Below are 21,640 nucleotides of genomic sequence, written 5' to 3'. Positions count from 1 at the left end.
AAAAAAAACCTACCTTATTAAATAAACATATTTAACCCCATGGAAAAAAATCATCTCCTCGGTTCCTTCAATTTATCTGCTTTAACTGAAGATACGCTTCAAATAAATTGAGTCTGTGTGAGACGGTGTGCTAAAAGAATCGAATCATGGTTGATGAATACCACCTATCTTTTTGTGAATAATCTTCCAGCATCACTGCAGTATTATCACCAAAACCAATTCAATAACTCTGAAATGCATTCTTGCAAAGTTGGTGAAAAACTCATTGTGGATAGAATAATGAAAAAAGTCCTGGTGAGACTGAGTAAGGCAAGATGTTTAAGGAGGAATGCGTGTGTGAGAGAGACATGAAAATTACAACATTAACACAAAGCAGGCCTGTTTCAGTGATAGCGTATGGACAAGCTAATACTAAGACAACACTAAGCTTATGGTGTGTGTGAGAATATTTTAAGTTATTTATCAGTAAACTTCTACACGCTTTTATAGAGACTCAAAGCATCCAAACCCTAGGTGGTAATTTTGTCACTGAAGATGTACAGTGAGGACAGTCTCCACTTAAATTCATATTATAAAAACCCACTGCTCCAAGCTAAAGTCCATAATTAATCTTAAATGCATATTACTGTGAAGTGAATACATGAAATTACTGATCTGAAACATGTTGCCTCTGAAATAAACCCTGCCATTCACTTTTGTTATTTCCCTAAAGAAATTGTTGATGTTGGCAGGAAAGCATATATACATATGCAGTACAATGTAATGTACAATTCAATGTCATCCACACTTAGAGTACATAGTGGTGACAGAGAGCTGGATACCGATCTATAGCAGTTGTAGTGAACTTCCCATTAGTGAGGTTGACCATCTAGAGCTTTACCGCTGAAATAACTCCCTCACCGATTTCCCCCAGGACCCCATATGGCCGGGTCTTGCAAAACCCCAAAACCAAAATTAGATGCAATAATTCACTTATGCAAAAACAATATGTATTTAGGACTTGATATATGACTGCAGCATTCTTGTTTAGCAATGTTGAAGGCTAATAAAAAAAAAAGCAGCTTTTATCTAATTAGGGAAAAATTCCCCCCACTTAACATGCCAAAAACTGTTTCACAACATGCACTTTGTCACAATGTATTGCCTGACCCCATGACTTCATCTTCACGTTATTTTAAACTCTTAGTCACTCTCTGACAGTTAGGACACCCTTTCTATTCATCGGCCAAGAGAAAATTGCCTTTTATCAGGAGAGTACGAAAGAAACAGACAGAAATTGAATACATGTGTCTCGTTTTTTGGAATCCTTTTAACTAAACTGTATAAATAGCCCTACAGAGGTTTTTTTGTTTGTGCAATCAATAAAAAATGTTGTTTTTGCTGTCACATATGGCGCTGAACATTTTTTGTAGAATCTTGATAATTAAAACACACTTTGAAAATATTTTTGAATTTACTACATGGAAAAATTTAAAAACAAAAAAAATTCCACATGCCACAATCAAAAGCATGATGTAAGTATTGGCTAGCACTAAAATCATATAAAACAGTTACAATGGTTAGGGAAATCAAAACCAAGCCATGTGCCTTTTAAACATAATTTATAACCTGCAACTTTAATTTCAGACAGTAAAAAAGAAAAAAAAACCCTCAAGAAGCCACACAAGGACATTTCTGGATGGATTTGAGGATATTCCATCTTCGGATGTGTGAGGACACTGCACAGCATCGTATGGTAAATACAATCTGTCAGTGCTGTTAGGAAGAGCGCCAAACCATAAGCAGCACCTGTCAAGCTCAGCATAGGAATAAACAGGGAGGTTCTTCGAAAGTCTGCGTTTGTATGTGTACCTGTGCTGCAGCTAGGCTAGCAGCTCACGACAGCCTATCAAATATGGGTGTAACACTATGCATACTCCTCGTGAAATGCACTCACGCCCTTTCAGAGACAATTACTGTCAGAGATCTATTTATGTCTCCATACTTGCTCTCCTGGGACAAGCTCCACTTGGAACGTTTCGACGCACCAGCTGCTGTCCGTCAGCGATAGCATGCTAGCCTTGATTCCTGCCAGTTTTATGGCGTGCCGAGTGTCAACTGACCTTGTTGCACGACCAGAATCTGTAACTGTCCTGCATACTCGGCACAGATTAACCAATCGGCCACCATTTGGAGTTCAAAAGTCAGATATCAGAGAGTGTAAGTGAAAGATGGGCAAAGCTTCTGGAGATGAGAAATTATGTCTGTGAGCTCAGTGTGCACTTTTCTGATGAGTTTATGGTCTTTATCACTTATTTTAAGTCTTTCTGAATACAATGTGATGTTGGTTTTTTTTTTTTAATTGTTTTATTTATTTATTTATTTTAATAATGTTGGTCCCATCAGAGTCAGTTTGCATCACTATACAAATACATTTTCATGTGCAACAATTTCCATTTCTTATCAAGGTTTTCCAGCCCCCCCCCCAAAAAAAAACAATCAACATAAGCCACCAGTGATAGTGTAAGACCGACTCAGTGCACTTCAGCAGTCCTAAAGCAACACAGTCAAATGCTGTGACTCAGCAAGCTATTCAACAGACTGCTTATGAAGCCCCTGTGTCACAGTTTGGCAATAGGTCATATGCCAAGGGAAGCAGAATTGCTTGAACAAACAGGAAAAAAAAACCCCAACTGCAATACATTATCGGAATGACATGAGATCCTACAGCTGCAGCATTCATGCACCAAACGCCTCAAGCCTGCTGTCAGCAACGCCATGAAATGTAGACCGCTGCAAAGGACAGCAACTAATTAATCATGCTGAAGCACTTTGGCCTTAATGGGACTGATGGCCTGGATTCGGAATTGTATGCAGAGTATTGCGCAAAGGTTTTAGGCACTTGAGATGTTTAGCTTAATTCAGAAACATGCAGGGAGAGTCGAAAATTATCTTCAGCCACAACAAGTTGAAGGAGACCTGCAACACAGACGGTATGGGGTGGGGGCTGTGGGGGATAAGCCTTAATCTAACATCACACAAGCTATGTACAAAAGGAGGCAGAAGACAGTGAGACTGCCTAAGTCAATGGTGCTGTTTGAGTTGACTGGAACCACTTAGGGAATGGATTTAACCTCACACTCAGGTAACGTCCTGCTATCTATCTACCAGCTGCTGTTGCATGAGAGCGAGAGCGAGAGAGAGACAGCCACAGACATGCTTATTTCCTACTTAATGCATTAAGAGAAAGTAAAACGTGCTCTGCGAGCTGAAGAGCCTCATTCACATACAGCGATCAACAACTTAGTCTGCGTCTCATGTGCTCTGCAACACGCTCTCCCCTCACACGCGCTCAGATTAATACCAGAATACGACAGAGCAGTGCAGGAAATAGCTAGCCCCTGCATGAACTCATTTACATTAAGCATTCATTTTTTAAAAATCAATCAAACAGACAGAAACTCCCTCGGTCTGCTTTTTCTCATTTTGAAATGCTGAATGTATCAAATTCCCACATGCATTCATTCAAAAAGACTGCAAAGGTGTGAAATACAAACTATTGCCTTGACTGGCAAATTGTACAGGCTATCACTCTGGTCATCATTGGCCCTGAAGTTCATTGGCAAAAACCCTAGGACCCACCTGCGAAGTTCTTTAAAAACACTGTGCATGCGTAGCAAGGAAAGCTGTGTACCACTGATACCAAGTCAGAGAGTTAAGTGACAAAATTAATTTGCGTCATTAACTTAGAAAGCATTGATGTTTTCCATTTACAGGCTAAAAACAAAGAGAAGCCTGATGTTGTTTACACGGAAAAGCATGTGCAGATATATCATGGCTTGTGCTGGTAGAACACCAGTCTGCCTGACTGTTACGTCTTCAGGTTTTTACAGCTCCTCTAATTGAAATCACATGCTTCGAGTCCTCCAGGTTCTAATTTTCAACCGCAGATGAAAATAAATGACAGAATTCCTCGCATTCCACGAGGCTGCACTCTCGTATTAAAACAAGCCGTGCTTTCAAATATGGCCCCCCTGATAACTATAAAGAACCCCATTGGAGAGGATAATAGAACCCAGGCCTGAATGCAAACATGCTAATTTGAACATCCGCTGGCACGACACGAGGGGAGGATACAGTCCAAAATCAACGCATGTTTATTTATTTATTTTACAGTTTTTTGGCATGTACTAAATATGCCCAAGCCTTTCCAGCTCAATAAAGCACAACCTCCGTGTGGTATGGCCCAACAAGAGGGCTGAAAAAAAACAAACAGAAAAAACAAAACGTAAAATAAATGATACATACAAATAATAATTTTTAAATGTCTTCGGGGACTAACTTACTAGGAACACTAAATATTGGTGAAACAGCCTTTACTAAGTGTTTAATAAGGAGATATGTACATTCCAGAAAAAACATTAAAAGCATAGATCTCGTAAACTGACACTTCGACGCCAGCAAACTCTTATCAAGGGTTTGTGGCACACGGTAACAGCTTATAAAAAAACAAAAATATTCCAAGTGTCCAGGAGAAGGGGGGGGGGGGAACGTGGCTGTTCCTGTTTGTTGTCTTCCTAAAATCCTTTATGTTTAGCTTTAAACTGACTCCTTTCTTTGTAGTTTCTAGCTAATTTGAAAAAGCCCAGTGATTTGTTTGACAATCATAAAAAAAGGATCATCATTTGGTCAAATCTAATCGGCCACTTAAGCAATCCTTACGCCTTGATTATAGTCCACTTTGGACACAAATGGCTGGAGACTCAATGGCTGAGTAGTCATTCCTTTTACACTTCTTTGAAGTCTCCTTCAAGTCCACCGCCTGGGGGCGCATGCTCAGTTGGTGCATTGGAATATATATTCTCCCCGGACGAGTCCACGCAGTCACACAACAGGCAAGCACATCTGAAACAGGCAATTTTTTTGCCCCGGGACCAAAGTGGATACTAGCAGACACGGAAAGTATAATCTCACCTTTAAACTAAACTCTAGATTTGCTAGAGTCAGTGCGGTCAGTGGTCACTGACACAATTGCAACAGGTATTTTGTTTGTATATGCAGAAACTCGAGAAATCTGTGGAAATATTTAGGAAACAGTCATCACACTCAGATGGTGAAATGATCACTTTTCGACTGCCTAGTTTGAAGCGCCCCTGTCAATGACCCGGAGTGTTATGTAAGCAGCCTGAAGCTCATGCACGATAATATTTGATATAAAATATGATCATTGTTTAAAACGTTGCTTAAAACTGACTATAAATGTAAATAGTTCCAATGCAAATCACAAAGGGCAAAAGATTCGAGTCGCTATCTCAGAGGAGATGTAAGAGGTGGCACGGAAGTGCTGTAACACCGTGGCAATCCCCATCGCTTTGTGGGCAGCTCAAGAAATACAATATTTTGGATTTGATATTGGATCTGACTCTACATCGGGTATTGATTAAATCTATGGGCGATTTTACTGAACAGAAAACTGTGACAGGACGAATGAAAAAATGCTTTAACTGTTCTAGTATTAACTTGAATACATTTCTCACAGTTCACTAAATGATTTTTATAGGGATTATTAAACTCTATAGCCATTCTGCACAGTTTCATGCAGTCTTTCTCCACACACACACACACACACACACACACACAAATATGTGACTTAGATCGAATGAACCTAATAATTTATTACTCAGTTGCGTGATTTAGCACAGTCCCAACAACAAGTGAAAAAAAAAAAGTTGTTAGTCTTTCTTGATTAGAGCAGATGTTTCTCCTCTTAAAAAGAAAAAAAACCCTCAATTTATCTTTCTGATTTATCTTCCTGCTGTTACTGTTGATAAAATACAGCCAGATGCTCATTTTACCATGTATGGAAAGGCCACCAGTGGACTCTGCCAGTTTACGTAACATGCACGTCACCGTCTAACCTCATTTTGGCCCAGGCACTTACACAGGTGGACCATTCTGGAACGGGTTCACAGGTATGGCTAATTCACTTTCTGTCACTTTACTATCACTACCCAAATATAAGGAGAAATTCCATGCATAAACCTAAAAACGTGATTTACTTTAAGCTATTACAGTGAATATATAATCATCGTTTAAGCACAAACATTCTGCTGGATCTGCTCCATCCATAAGAGTTTAGGTTGACAATATAGTCTCCAGATGTGAGGAAATATGGCTATGGTAGCAATCTTCTTTATTCAAACAGTCACAGTGTGGGGAGCAGCTCCCATTGTCTGAATAGCAGCACAGTCGACGATGCTCAGTCACAGTTAACCTGAAGATAAACTTGTTTTAAAATCCTCAGCTACTATAGAGGTCTCCTGTATGAAAACATTTGCATGCAAATTCTGTAAAAGGCCAAATCTTTCCTGTAACATCATCATCGTAGTACACGGAGGCCCAGATTGACCTCAAAGTTGACCACGATCAGGAAACTAACTTGTTCTGGATGTCCTGTGTTCAAGATAGGCAAAGAAGTGAGCTTTGGTTTTATTTGCATGGTGAAAGGGTACCACAGATTAGACAACTGTTGATGTCATAATTAGCTGAGATCAACAGCTAACTCAGGAAGCTTAGTACAAACATGCAAAAAGATAAATTCCCTTTAGGTCATGCCCAGGTCAAAAGCCAGGAGAGGAGCTTTAGACAATTACAGTCAGTGCAAAAGAAAGTTTTCACAAGAATCTGTGAATTCCTGTGAAAAACTAATCTAGCGGCCAAGTGCTGCTAATCAAATGCACTTAATTGACTGGTCTATAAAAGCAGAAGTTTTGGCAGTTTGCAGGTGTGGAGCATTCAGTTGTGTGTTAACACAATACCACAATCTTCCCAGGAGTCCCAGTAAATTCATCCCAAGGTCAGACCGTGCAGTGCTAACCCGAGAGCTACAGCCTCCACAGACCTCAGTTAGCATGTTAAATGTTAAGTTCATGACAGTACAATTAGAAACAGACCGAATAATTACGGAGATTAGAGAGACCTTCTCTCTAAAAAAGAACAACACAGCTTAAGTTTGCAAAGTTGCACCTGAACAAACCGCAAGACTTTTGGAACAATGTCCTGGACTGACGAGACCAAAGTAGATATGCCCGGCCATAATGCACGGCACCATGTCTGGTTTAAACCAAACATGTCAGCACACACAGTTCGTACCAACTGTCAAGCACAGTGATGGAGGCATGATGATTTGGGCTCGTTTCCAACCACAAACACCTCTGTATACCAAAGTACTCTAGAGTCACGTGAGAGCATCTGTGTGACAGTTAAAGCATGGCTCAAACTAGGTCATGTAGCAGGACAATGATCCCAAACACAGCATCAAAGAATGGCTGAAAATAAAAGGATCAAGGTGTTTCAATGATCCAGTCAAAAAACCAGACCTCAACCTTGCTGAAATGCTGTGTTAGCACCTTAAGAGAGTTAGGCATAGGCCACTTCAGTGAGAGAGAGCTTGATAAAGTAATACAGAAAATCTTCTAAAGGTGATTCAAGATGGTGAATCACATGGAGCACTTGAGTTTCTTACAGGACCTGCATAGAGACCTTTGAAAGCTTTTCACATGACAGCAACTTCCTCAAATGTGGATTACAGTTTTGTCCGCCTCCTCTCTGCTCACAGCTTGAAAGCTTTGTTTTCCATCTCAAAGAATAATTTAAACCAGTGTCGATATTCCACAGACAAGTGGTCCCCAGTGGGTTTCTACAAACTACATAAACATTTAAATATACTAATCAGTCAAATTCTCACCAGTTCCACTTTCACTCAGCTCATGAAAACTAAAAGCTGTGCTGCTCTCTTATATTAATGTCTTACTCATGATTCGGGTGGTGCATGTGGAGGCAGTTCCATCCAAAGAATTACTCCCTTTTCTAGCTTTCATCATACAATTAGGTGCAATTTCTTTTACAGCCTTCGGTTACATGTGTTGACATAATTCTTGAGACTAGTTTGTTTATAACAATGGCAATACATACACACTGAGTTTATTTGGGATCAATACTGTATCCATTCCAATGTTTTACAGTATTTTGTGTGGATCGAGCTGTATCCTACCAACCCATTTCATCTGTCTCAATATATTTATCCTTAAAATGTCACAGTGAAAATGGTTCCTGCCATGAACTTTACTGTAATTTGCATAACCACAAAAATCACAATGCTCTAATTGTTTAACACCTTTCAACACACTGTGACTGGGGCAACAGGAGCCAGTGGAGTTTCCCTACATATCAGTTTTAAACTTCAACGGAGAGGAAGGAACTCCCCCATTGTGGTCAGGGTTCTTTCCACCACAAAGTTTAATTCCAAACGAGGCGCTGCCAAATGTGGAGCCCAAAAGAAAACAATCAATGGAGGCAGCGAATCCAAGAGTAAAAGCAGAAGTGAGTCAATTCCACATCTGCCATCTTACTCAGTGCAAGAGCCATAAACTCAAAACTTTGTTAACAGACAGTCTCTCTTGGTGATGAAAAATGCAAAGACTGGTAATCAGGGTGCAGGAGAGCCTAATTTTTCTGCTTACATAGGGACCTAAAAGGATTTCAGGATTACAGGAGCAGTGTCACAAATGTTAAAGTTGAAACAAATATTTATTTTTATCAAGTAACTAATTATACACTGGAACAGCAGATATTAAAAAAGATGGATATTAAAGGTGTAGCCTGTAATTAACTTTTATAAAAAAAAATAAAAATAAAAATAAACACTTGAATCGCTATAAATCTTCTCAACGACTGGCTGTTTTGTGTTCCCCTCATTAAGATTGATGACAAAAATAAAGAACTGTGAAGTGCGGATTAATGTTGAGATGATTTATATTCTCCTGTCCTTGGTAACCATTATTATCTTGTCACTAAACTAGAAGAAAAATGGAGAAAGTCACTGCAAGCCCATTTTGAAATTTATTATTCACAAACCTCAAACTTTCAGCAAATTTTGATTAAAAGAAACAACAACAAAACAAACAAAAACAAAAACAAAGGAAAAAAAAAAAAGAGTTTTCCAGAAACACAGAGCCAGCCACCATTTTCAATGTGTTTGTTACCACTAACAACAAAACAGACCACATAACTTACAAAGAAAAACGACACATGGCAGCACTTTATAATCCACATACATCATGAAATTAGCATCCCTGAACATCAGTGGAGCTTACTAATCTAACATCACCTACACAGGAATAAATGCCTTCCAGATAAAGCTATGTCAATATTGCAACAAAGTTTGTAATAAAGGCCTAGTGTGTCTTCGTCCCAAACTGTTATGCACCCATTGCTCAGTTCAGTCCTTCCTGTGCACATTTACTGTCATAAATGAATTCTCAGTACTGTGCAAAAGCTTTAAGGCATCCTTCATTTCTTTATATTCTGCAAAGAAAATAAGAAAAAGGCGCAATAATCATAACAGTTCATATTTAGTATGACCACCTTTATACTCCAGATCTGGCCCTTTAGTTGACCCATCTAATGTTCCTCACACACAAATCATCACAGTGGAAGCCATTCATAACAAAGGGAAAAGGGGAAAAAGGCTGTGGTATGTAATTACACAAGAACTGGGCTGAAAATCAGATTAGAGCAGACACATTTGAAATTCTTAGTCCAAATTTGCATTTGTCACGCTATAAGATCATCAAATTGCACAGAGAAAGTCAGGAGAGAGGTACAACAGTGAGCCTCTACAGCCTTCTGTAAAACACCGTGGAGGGTCTGTCATCTGAATTTCAGCCATTGATCTGGGGGGGGGGTCCTGTCAAAATTGATCGAATTATGAATACAAAAAAAATGCCATGAAGATCTCGAACCAGCATACAGCATACTGGTCCATCTGGAAGCATCTGATTGGCAGTGGTTTCATTTTTCAGCATGAAAATAATCCCAAACAGCAGCACCACTGCATTAAAAGCATACATGAATAACGGACAGTGGAATAGCATCAGTCTCCCCAGAGCCCAGACCTCAACCCATTTCCATGTATGATCATGCAAAAAGAAACAAAGGATAGCTCAAGACATAGCACAGTAATATAAATGTAAAAGCATTGTTTTTTTGTGATCATATGCATTTAATGATAAAATGAACAGCCCATGTCAATCAGCCCCACTGAACAAACTGCCTGCGTCATTTTTTCCAAACCTAATTTGTTTTATTATCAAATTCCTGGTAAGAAAGTTTTTGTTCCAAATAGAAAAAGCTCCAGGAAAAGTTCTATATTTCATGCAGTCTCTAACAAGCTCCTTAACTACGCAGGCATAAACAGAAGACAAGAAGGAACCACAAAGCTACGGATGTATGACTGCATGTCAAATAGTGCTCGAAGTTGAAAAAGGATGTGATTCTGTAGATGAAACTACAACCCTACGTGGTGCCGATCAACACAAGCAAAACAAGAAATGGTCTAATGGCAAAGTTAAGCGAAAGTTTAGGAAGACAGCCATTAAGATAAACCTGAGAAGCAGCAATATATGCTGTTTATAAAGCATTTCCAACCTGATCGAATAACTGAGCAAAAAAGGGGACAAAAGATTGAAACTCTTAACAGTAAAAGTGACATCCTTTTTAAAGAAAGGCCAATGTGCTTCCCTTGAAAGTGGGTTCAAAAGGCAGCACAAACACACTTGTTAAAGGTTGCAACAAAAAGTCAATTCATGGAAGTTTTGGACAGAAAAAAAACTGGCATGGAATTATTGCTGGTTGACCTATTAAAAAAAAAAAACTTCCATCTAACTATTTTTCCAAAATTTCCATGATACTGATATGAAGACAACTTACTGTGTTTTTCCAAATATACTTAAGTTTATAGTTACAATTTAGATCAAATTTTCTAGTTGGCAGCTTCGCATTTCTTGCATAACTGGAAGTTATGTTTGTTAGAAATAAACCAAACCCCAATACTCTCCCATTTGCCAGGTTACAGCTTCTATATTGCACTATTATTAAAGCTGGGAGCAGCCATTTATCCTTGATAGAGATCTCTGAGATACACATTTGACGTCTACATCTAACAACATTTTACTCTTACAACTAGCTGAGCATCATTCCCATTTGGGATATTACGGGAATCTCATCAACCCAGCGACCGGCTGAATCCATGCCATCACTGATTGCCTAATCAGACATGTAGGTAAACCTAATAGAACAGAACATAAGAAACTTTTGCAACACACCCACTGATGACATTACAATACAAAACCCAACGTGGCTCAAAGAGTTGGCAGTTCGTCTTGTAACCGGAAGGTTACAAGATATGGCAGCCTCGCTTCCCTCCACCAGTGTGTGAATGTGAGAGTGAATGAATTGTGGAATTGTACAGTGCTTTGAGGGCCCCGAAAAGCACTATATAAATGCAATCTATTATTATTATAATTCTTGTAAAACCACTTGAAATTAAAAGAGAAAACCTTTGCTTCTGTTTTGCCAGGAATGCTCTTATCTAGTCTGTATCTTGAAACCAGCCTTAATGTGTTTCTGCAGACCGCGATCCCACCGTAATCAGAGAAACAGCTTCTGTGTGCAGTAATGTTGTGGTCATCATTAAAAGAGAAAATCCAAGAGGGGAAATACTGCGGAACCCAAAGCTTTTCCAACTTATAAACTACTCCTTAACTATGCTCAGAGTTGTTACTCTTAGGCTGAACTAACAAGTGGATGGACTCTGGCACAGAGCTTTCCAGGCAGTAGCAGAAGGTTTCCAGTGTGTGGCCTCAGAATTAAAATTTTGCATTTTGCAGATGACGTGGTACTTGTGGCTTCACTGAGCAGTGACCTCCAGCTTGAGGAGAGGAGGTTTGCAGCCGAGTGCCAAGCAGCAGGGATGAGAATTAGAGAATGAGAATTGTTTATGTACATTTCTAAACTCATCGATGGAAATGAGCTGCAAGTGACCTGAAGAGTATGGATACAAAAAGCAGAAATAAGCTTCCTGTGTAGGGTGTCTGGGTATTATCAGTGATCAGGTGAAGATGTTTTTTTGGATGTTTTGGAGAGCCACTACTCCTCAAAAAGAGCCAGTTTAGGAGGTCTGAGCATCTAGGATGCTTCTTGGATACCTTAGCGGGAGGAGGCCCAATTCGGCTAGCTTGGGAATGCCTCTGTATCTCCACATATTAGCTGGAAAAGCTCTGCTCTGCTTGGACTGCTGTCCCCACAACTCAGACAAGGAAGAGTCCAAAAACAGATGGCTGCGTGGATTCATATTACTAGTATGCCTGATAATCACACATCTAAAGCTGCAGACTTGCATCTATCAGGGTACCAATAGCATTATCCTATCTTTATAAGATAGCAGTAGATAGAAGTATTTTGCTCTTATGGAAGGTCTTCTTTCTTTGTTTTGTTTTTTTCCAGGACTGTGCTTGTTACATAAGCCGTTGCCCAATGTCCAAACTCGAAAATCCAGACCGTAGAGTTTGGGCTCTGTGTCTGTGAAACACATTCCAAAAGCAGTTTGATTCAATAAAAAGTGATGATACACCACCAATAAATTGTTTCAGAAAAGCAGCTGGGCAGATGCCTCTTTTTCACTTGGCAAATTGCAATTTATGGGGAACCGCATGCCAAACCGTATATAAACCTTTGCCAGTAAAGGGAAACAGCGCCTTAATGCAAAAGGAAAAAGCCAGGATACACTGTGGGTTCGATACAGGCTGCATCCTTCAAACGAGGCGCTTTCACATTCCAACTCATTCGTGAAAATAATTCCAGGGTTTATGGCTCATGACACTGGCCCCCAGGGACACAGACTCAGGTCCAATTTCTAAAAGAGGAATCTGCCGGTTATATTCCTTGCTATCAGACTGACGACTGCACATAATTTTTTATATTTCAGAGGTACGTAAATGACAAAAGTGTGTGCCAGCTATAGGTTCAACCAACAGCAACAAACTCTGGATTTAGAAGGGGCCAAACTTCAGTGTTTTATTGCTTGTTTTAAATCACTTCAGTCTGGTGGACCAATCGCACAATAAGTGTGATCTGAACTATATTTCATGAATTGGGTCATCTGCCTGGTAATGAAAATATCACAAATAGTCTAGCTGGATTTATGTTGACACTCAGGGGACACAGAAAAGAAATAAAACAGCAATTTAAGCAAGTTACTGAAACTGGGTCATGCGATTCCAAAGAAAAACAAAAAGCAGACCTAAGTAACAAACAACAGCATACATGTGGAATTACGGTAAACAAAAAATACAGTGTATGGTATTGCAACTTCAGCCTTACGTACTTGCATGCATGAGCTTGCATTAGAAAAGCTCCACTGCCACCAATTTAAATACTTACCTGACTTTAAAAGCATTAATGTCATACTATTACAATAATAACCAACAGCAATTCATTATTTTAAAAGCTGGAGTCTAATTTTACTACAAACTGTGAGCCAGCCTAAAACTCAACAGATTGTGGGCTCTGTGTTATTTCTAGCAGATCCATTCGTAGTAATCTAACAATGAGAAGTGGGTCAGGGCAGTGGAGCAAATGCCAGCACAGAACAGGAGGGTTAATGAGGACCCATGTAGGGATCCCTGGTTTGAATTAATGAGCGAGGTGGCCAGGAAAAATCTGCCGTCTAGACAAGCTGCTGCACATTACCGTGAATAGCATGCCTTCAATGAAAACACTCTTCTCACTCAAGTCATCGCTGTGGAGAATTCATCTGTTTATTTTCCTAACAAATATAGAAGGCAGTGCGATTTTCAAGTTCTGCTGCTTACAGACATGGGCGTTCCTGCAGGACTGGTGTCCAAACCATCACCCGATAGGAATACAATTCAGTCAGGACTTCAGGAATATTTTTGTCCCCCAGAGAGGCTTCCACAGAGATAAGACATAATCAGCCACAACTCATGCTAGTGGAGTTTTACAGCTCTCTCTCTCTCCCTGCAGCTGACTTCTTCATCATCAGGAGGCAGGCAAAGAAAAGACTTAACTTGTGGCCCCTGCGTCTTCTTGTGCAGAGACCATCTGAATGTGAATCCATTCAGACTCTTCGGGTGACGCCAGGAACATTTTGTCCCCGGAGCACAAAATATTCATTTGTCAGTTGGCGCCGGGGTGCACAGAGCTGATGAAAAGCACTGTTTACCTATTATGCATAGCAAGCGATGGTGACTGAGGGGATTCAGCTGCTCCAGCCCCCTTCTGAAAGCACATGGCACTGAACGGATTCCATTGAAAAAGTGGCCGGGAAACTTTCTTTTATATCCTCGATGCAGATTAGATCAGTTTTTTAAACTTTCTCCAGGCAGCTCATTATGCATCACTTTCACAGGATAACAGTGCATCATGAGAAGTGATAAACTGCAAAGTACCATTCATGCCCTGTGCACAGCACGAACAATGCGTGCAATGCCAAGATGTTTTCATGGCTTTATCTATGAATGCTTGGAAATGTGTGCAAAGCTGTTTCCTGTCTTGGATGAAAAGAATGCGAGGCTGGACCTGAGGTACAGCTTGTAAGTGGAAGCATGAGGAGCTTCCTGTCCCACAACAGTGGAGAGGGAAGAGGAGGGAAAAGGACACTGGCCCAGAGCAGGCACTGCCCTTTTGTTGCAGCTGTATAATGTTACGCCCATCATGAACCACTTCAGCATTCTTCCAGCAAATAAATAAATAAATACAACACAACAACTCGCTGACAAATGTGGCTACAGCGGGTAAATACAGAGCATGCAGGACAGCTGAGGTGCAACAGCAAGCCCCTTCCCCTCCCTACCCAAATTTGGAGCCCCCCCCTCCCAAAAAAGAATACACAACATAGAAGCAAAACCGGCTACCAATAGCAATCCTGACCTGGCTTGAGTAAGCACACAAATATGATAAAGGAGGAGCTAGATTTTGGTTTTATATGGCTGAATGGCCCCTTAGACCTGATAACAGGTTCACGATCAACAGGGCAGGATGTGACAGATTTTTTTTTTTCTGAATCCACGAGAAGTTTCAGTTGATCCAAGTCAAATATCCCAACTCCTCGTGTGTAAACATCCACTGGTGACTTAACATCAGGCGTGTGCTTTCTGTGTAAACACACGCCCGCTGGATTGAGCGTGTGGCTGGTTGAGGAGGAGGGGGTAAAAACCAAAAAGGAAGAAAAAGTATCTCCCAGTCTCGCCTTGTAGCCGTGTGGCTAAGCTAGCGCAATGCTATCTAGCATCAACATCATCACACACACACTGACTGACGGCCTGGACATAAACCTCAGCTCCGCCAGCTCAATCTGAGAGCCAAACTTACCGGCTTTCTCCTGATCGTATCCCACGACAGTAAAATAGTCAGCCAATCTAGCCATGTCTGCCGCTTTTCCCGAGATTTACCAACACAATTCAGCATTTTTCCTTCTTCCAAAGCACAGCCATGTTTGACAGAAGGAGTGTCACTGCGCTTGCGTGCAGGAGCGGGATACATCCATGGGCGTGGGCCCTCTCGAGTTTACAAATACAGCTCTGTGCTCCAGCAGAGGCTCGTTTTGGCCCTCAAGCACTGTTTCTTTTTATAAATCGAGGGCAACCAAACCTACAGCCACCAAAACCAAAAGAATACTATATTTTGCTATAACTGTGTGAAGTTTAGGAAAATTATTTTTATTTGAACGGTCTCATATCACAGCATTAGTCAGCTCATGGCACAGTTGTAAGTAATATGCAGTATAACAGAGAAGAAACCAAGCAATTCTAATAGGGAATTTTATCTAGGCCACTCTTGGATTTGCTAGACTCTGTAAATAGAATAGAATAGAATAGAATAGGATAGAATAGAATAGAATAGAATAGCCCTTTAGTGTCATTGCACGTGTACAACGTGGGTGCTCCAGCCAACCGTGCAGGAAAAAAAATAGTAAAGACATCAGGAATAAAATAAATGGCAAACAGAAGAGACAAGATATATACAGTAGAACTGCTCTAAAATGCAAACAATTAAAAAAGAAACACGCACACTCACTTTCACTTAGTAATGTAAAATATTTGCATCAGATTTTTAGTCAGCAGAAGTTTCCATGTTACTATATCACCACATGCTGTTTTATTATCCATGCTATGCTCTTTTTTTTAGCATGGTGATTGTGATGTAACATCTCTTAACCAGTGGAGTGTGTACAAACCCTTAACCTTAAGTGCACATTGGCCACTAGTCAGCTCTGTCTGAAGCTAAAACTGGATTTTCTGATTTATTTTTACTTTTTATGCTACGAACTCCAACGCCAACTGCAAAAATTAAAAATCCCCATGCAGGGACTATTCCATAGACTTACAAATTTAATGTAACATTAATTTTTTTAGTTGTTTTTGTGTAAAAAAAGGGGTCAAATATCGTGTTTGCGCAACATATTTAGTATCAATGAAAAAAAAGAGAAAAGGACAAGCCGAGTAGCACGTGTCGATGAGTAATATGTGAGTGAGAGAGACAGGCATCCACCACCACCACCTTTGCTGTCAACAATAGCAGGAAGACAGCAAGCAATTTCCTCTCTCTTCTTCTTTTTTTCCCCCTCGTGCTGTTCATCTGCTAGAAAAAGGACACAGGTAGTCAAAGAGTTGAACCTGTGGCAGAACATATTAAAACTCCTTTTTTATAAAGTGTTTATCGCAGCACAAGAATGATCATTATGTAAAAAGACCCCACACAGCACAATGGATATTTCAAGGTAATAATTATGACTTATCTTTGCAATTTGTGCTTTGGGGACTGACAGCCTCTTTTTTTCCCTCTCCTCCCAAACATGACAACTGTTGCTCGGCTTTTCTGACACACAGACCTACTCATGCATTAAACTGTAAGGTTGTACAAAAACTGTCGGGTCATTTTACCAGGACAACATCACAAAGGACTTTCAAAAGATTGCTATATAAGGAGCCAAAAAGCACTAGAGGAGTTTTGTTGTCATGATTGCACCATCTCTTGTTGTAAACTCTGGTAGGGGAATTATTTGTCCGCTGGAGGCAATTATCATTACAAAGTGCTTGCAAAACATTCGCTGGTTTACAACACATGTGTTTGGCATTTATGTTTTTTTTTTTTAGTTTGAAATATGACACCAAAGAATGAGGTTGTCTGAGTTATAAATAAACTCAAGAAAGTTTTTAATTATAATGATATACGAATTACAGGATGCTGGTGCGCTACAGGGGAATTTCAAGCGTTACATCGTCTTTAATTCAGTTTGAGCTTTTCTTCCCCATAATTGAAAGTGAAACAAGTATCAAAACTGAAAGAAATACTTGGACCTTTTCTGCAATGTTAATTTACACCATATCCAGTGCCTTGTGGAAATTTCTGTACTGGAATTTCTATTCTGAAAAAAAGAGAAAAGTTGGTATTTACAGCATTTCACACACAGGGTCATTCTTGGGTGCATATTACCTGTTTGTGCTCATCTCAAATACAGACACACACTAGATCTTCACTAGCCGTGGCTCAGTGAGTTGAGATAAACAAAGTCTTAGCCTCCCCAGCTGGTTATTTTTTATGCAATTTTATGTGATTTATTTATTTATTTTCGTCCTCCCTAAGGGGCTCGTAATAAGCATCTGTCTCACGAATCCCACAGACAGTTTGGATTTTCCACGCTGTGGAAATCTAAAACATCTTCCCGTGTTTTCGTGTAAAAGCAACATGCAAATTTTGAGTTATAATGAAAAAGATATAAATATAATAAAGTTCAAACTGATGAGACATGTTGGTATCACCTGTGTGAACTTGCATTCCTAAGGTGAAAAGTGAGGTGAGATTACTCACACACACTAGCACACTGAGTTAATATTGTTCACACATGACAGTTCTTTTGTAACTTTATTTCTAGTTAATTGTAAAATTCCATTTCACATTTATCTAAATAAATTTGTGGTAAGCCCATAGTCAAATATTTGCCTCTTACAAACAAAAACATAGAGCATACTCTGTTTATAGTTGGGAATACATGTATTATTTAATCCCTTATTATGTTCAGTGTCTCTTTCAACGTCTCAAATTCATCCTCCAGTACATTCTCAAGCTAACGTGGAAGTTCAGCACATCAGGGAGTGCCCTGAAAAGGAGTCTGATGAAGCATTCCTTAAATTTCACTTCAAACAATTAGCCAGATGGACTGAAAAGAGCATTAACAAAAACTATAGCCGTGTGACCTTAAAGTCCAAATATTACAACTAAAGTTCAAATATTACAGCCACAAAGGAAAAGCTCTTTTCTTTCTGTGATTAACACCCACTGTAGAAAGCAGCTGTCTGACGCGACCATGTTGTACGTTTACTGGCACAGTGAGTGCACTGTTTGACTTACATAAATAATGACTACCCATTTGGTTATACACACACTTAAATTCAAACAAACAAACAAACAAACAAACATTATTTTATTTTTAAGAGTCATGCTGAGGTGCAAAAAGAAAAAGAAAAAGAAAGGAAAAAATCTAGTGCTGTGACTCACTGAAAGCATGAAAGAAGAACACAATGACAGCAACTCTTAAATTTCCTTTAATGCTTCATGTTTAATGCTTTTTCAAATGCATTCCTGAAGTTTTAACTGCTGTAGTACATGAACAACAGCGCAGCAGTAGTGTACTGGATGGGGTGGGGGGGAAAGGATTAGAGAATGAGTGTGTCACTCATTAGCCCCTCCTACAATTTTTGTATAAAGGGCTGTCCGTCTGGTGTGTAGGAGCTATTAGCAGAGTGACACAGCTGCCTTACAGAACTAGAAGCAATCTCAAGAAACCTGTGGAGTACTCTTTTCCAGCTGATTCTAGAAGAAGAAGAAGAGCTTTCTCATCCAACTAAAGAACAGAGACTAAGGTATGTGCACTTGCCTTTAAAATAGACATTGCTTAGATTTGTTATGCCACTAGCTGATGGCTTTATCCTTGCTTTTTTGAGGTCAGGGCACAAGTGTAGAGACAAGAACAGGTTATCTGTCTGGTTATATAAGCAGTTCAGCTCTTAATGTGTGCGTCTGTTAAGGAGTTGCCTTTAAGGTGCAAAGCATCCAACAGGGGCAGCATACCATGTGCTGTTTATCATATTATTGCACATAATTTTGCTGTTTTGTTCTATTTAATCAGGTGACTGAGTTGAATTACATTTGTTTGTGAACTATTTTTGCCTGCTTAATGGGAGACTGTGTCCTTCACAGTACTGGCCAGGGGCCCAAAGCATGGTTGTAGGTTTACTTAGTCCAGCAAGATCTGACCTTAGCTTAACTTTCTAAATAAATGAATGATATGTGCAAATAACTTGGCTTTTGGACTCTTGTGTAAGCAAGCACACTTATTACAGTATGAAGGAGTCTAGCATGGACAGAAGGACAGCAGGAAATTTGTATAGTTAAATATTAATAAAAATGTACGAGTAACTAACTATTGATTTTTTTTTTCCTTCTCCAAACAGGAGCCAAAATGAAATTGATCTTCCAGTCCTTCATCTGCTGCTGTTTGCTGGCAACAGTAGCACACTGTGTGGAACTTGAAGTGAATCCTGAATTGAAAAAGAGGTGAGTTAACTGAGGCATGATTTTCATTTGAACCCGAGTCAGGGTGTGACACTCAGCATTTCAATTATCTACCTTGGACTAATGGCATTTTTTTTCCCTTCCTCTTACAGGCTAAGCATATGGCTAGGAAGCAGACTGAGGCGAGATGTTGACACCATATCAGTAGAGAAGAGAGCAGAGGCTGAGCACCTTGTCAGACCAGAAGACATCAGGGATACATTGTTGCCACATTCCAGGTAAGATCGTGCAATTCTGACAGTCTTATTATAAAGTAAATTATAAATTCAAGAAATCCAAAGTCAGCTATTAACAGTTCAGGATTGAACAGTATAGACTCATGTCCTCTCCCTTTGTCCTCCAGCACTGACATCCACGTCCGGACCAAGAGGTCTTCAGGCTGTTCCCTGGGTACCTGCACAGTGCACGACCTGGCAGATCGTCTGCACCAGATGGGCAAGTTAAGGGGCGGGAATGCACCTGCCCACAAAATTAGCGCACACGGATATGGCCGGAGGCGTCGCTCCCTTCCATCATACAGAGTCTCACTAAGGCTAGAGAAGGGCAGGCTGAGGCCCGTGTGGAGCACGGCTGACTCACAAGTTCACAAGCTTGAGGCCCTCCTCAGACGGACATGAGCACCACTTTGCAAAGGGAGTTGAGAACAAAAGCAAAGGAGTAGTGTCCTGTGCGCTCTGTTTTAAAATTCTTGAAGTGCCTCAGACTACAGCCAAGTATGCTCCAGCACATTTGTTCCAGGCTGGAGGACTGAGTCAGTGAATCAGAGCAAAACTGGCTGCAGCTGAGTTTGTCCAAAGCCCGAGCCTTGCAATGAGCTCAGCAATGTACAACTTTCAAAGAAAAAAGAAAAACTGCAGCTGCTTATAGACACTGGATGGCACAGCATGGAGCAAACTACAGGTGCTGCTCTCTGCATGGCAGAGGAAGAGGAAGAGTGCTAATACCTGGCAAAGTGGACTCATCCTCTCGATCAAGGGGGAGGACTCTTCTAATATTCTGGGACTTAACACATTTATTCCTCAAGGCCAAGACTTTGATAAGTGCTATCCTTTAAGGATTTGTGCCATTGTGTTCCATGAAACTGTCAGTACTTGTCTGCACTTTTCCATTTGGACTTAAAGTCAAATGAATCATCAGGAAAAGACATCTTCATCACAATGCCAAACACGAAGATAGGCTCCACAGCTCTAAAGCTATCAGTTTATATCAAGTTTTGGACACTGTATAAGGGAAAAATGCCTTAGATTATGTGATATATGTGCCAGTTCTTAATGGACTGAAATATACTTGAAATGTTATTGTTTGTAAAAAAACACAAGTGCAATCTATATTTGTTTTTATTGCAGGTATGTGTAAATATGAATTACTTTATTTAAATATTACATAGAAGTTACAGTAAAGTACTTATACAGATAGAGCTATTTTTGTACAGGAAGAAATATATATGGGCATTGTAGCTATTTGTCATTACTCTTGCAAACTGTGGTAATAGGATATCTGTTTTAGAGGTATATTATATATTTGTAAATGTGTTCTATTTTATTTGTGTCGCAGCAATAATGTCATTCAATAAACATTTTGCATACAAAATCTAAACCTTGTTTGGCTCTCCTTTCTTTGTGCTCCTGGCTCATGTGAATTCAAAGTGGCACTCTATTGTCTGAGGGCACACTGCTACAGCAAAACAAAGAGCACCTGGACTCTGTTAAGTGTTTAAAGGTTCTCATTAGAGCCCCCCTCCCTTCTCTTGCTGCGTCCCCCTATTTATGATCCCACTCAAAAAAAAAAAAAGGGCAGACAGGTTGCCAGGCACATTCCTGCTAGGTTCAGCTCACATTTGCTGGCTCTCTCGACACCACAGAGCAGCCCTGAAGCCACTGGAGGAGGCTGAGACTTTGGCAACATCTGTGTTCAATGGAAGATGTTTGGGACACAAGTCGGCTGATGCGGGGGGTTCCGGTTTAACATTCTTTCCATATCATCCCAAAAGCTACTCAAACACAGCACCGATCAAAACGTTCCCGTTCCAGCACAACAAAGACCGAACCAGATTTAAATCATTCAGATGTCCCATTTTCACCCCTCCTAAACCATTTAATATATTCAGAAGTATTCACAACAATGAAATGTGCACTTTTTAACACTCATTTAAATCACAGAGGGAATA

General features: G+C 40.0%; 2 protein-coding genes across 3 annotated transcripts in view; one reads left to right on the top strand and one right to left on the bottom strand.

Annotated features, from left to right (window-relative positions):
• Nucleotides 1–15,380, bottom strand: part of sbf2 (SET binding factor 2) — a 107,219-nt gene extending 91,839 nt beyond the window's left edge. The window contains exon 1 of one of the 2 annotated variants that reach the window (XM_005936484.3): nucleotides 15,211–15,380. In XM_005936484.3, coding sequence (XP_005936546.1) covers nucleotides 15,211–15,265 — 55 coding nt within the window. In that variant the 5' untranslated portion in view covers nucleotides 15,266–15,380. The remainder of the gene's footprint in view (nucleotides 1–15,210) is intronic. The other variant, XM_005936485.3, reaches the window with a different exon arrangement.
• A 3,238-nt stretch (nucleotides 15,381–18,618) lies between these two features.
• adma (adrenomedullin a) lies at nucleotides 18,619–21,069 on the top strand. The gene is made up of 4 exons (XM_005936483.2): nucleotides 18,619–18,761; nucleotides 19,353–19,455; nucleotides 19,566–19,691; nucleotides 19,817–21,069. The coding sequence occupies exons 2-4, from the start codon at nucleotides 19,361–19,363 to the stop codon at nucleotides 20,088–20,090; spliced, it is 495 nt and encodes a 164-aa protein (XP_005936545.1). The 5' UTR covers nucleotides 18,619–18,761; nucleotides 19,353–19,360; the 3' UTR covers nucleotides 20,091–21,069.
• The last annotated feature ends 571 nt before the right edge of the window (nucleotides 21,070–21,640 follow it).

The sequence above is a fragment of the Haplochromis burtoni genome, unplaced genomic scaffold (assembly GCF_018398535.1).
Source record: "Haplochromis burtoni strain Fernald_Lab_line unplaced genomic scaffold, NCSU_Asbu1 Contig_50, whole genome shotgun sequence".
Lineage (NCBI taxonomy): Eukaryota > Metazoa > Chordata > Actinopteri > Cichliformes > Cichlidae > Haplochromis > Haplochromis burtoni.
The sequence above is the reverse complement of the archived record's forward strand: the minus strand, read 5'-3'. Positions and strand labels throughout refer to the sequence as shown.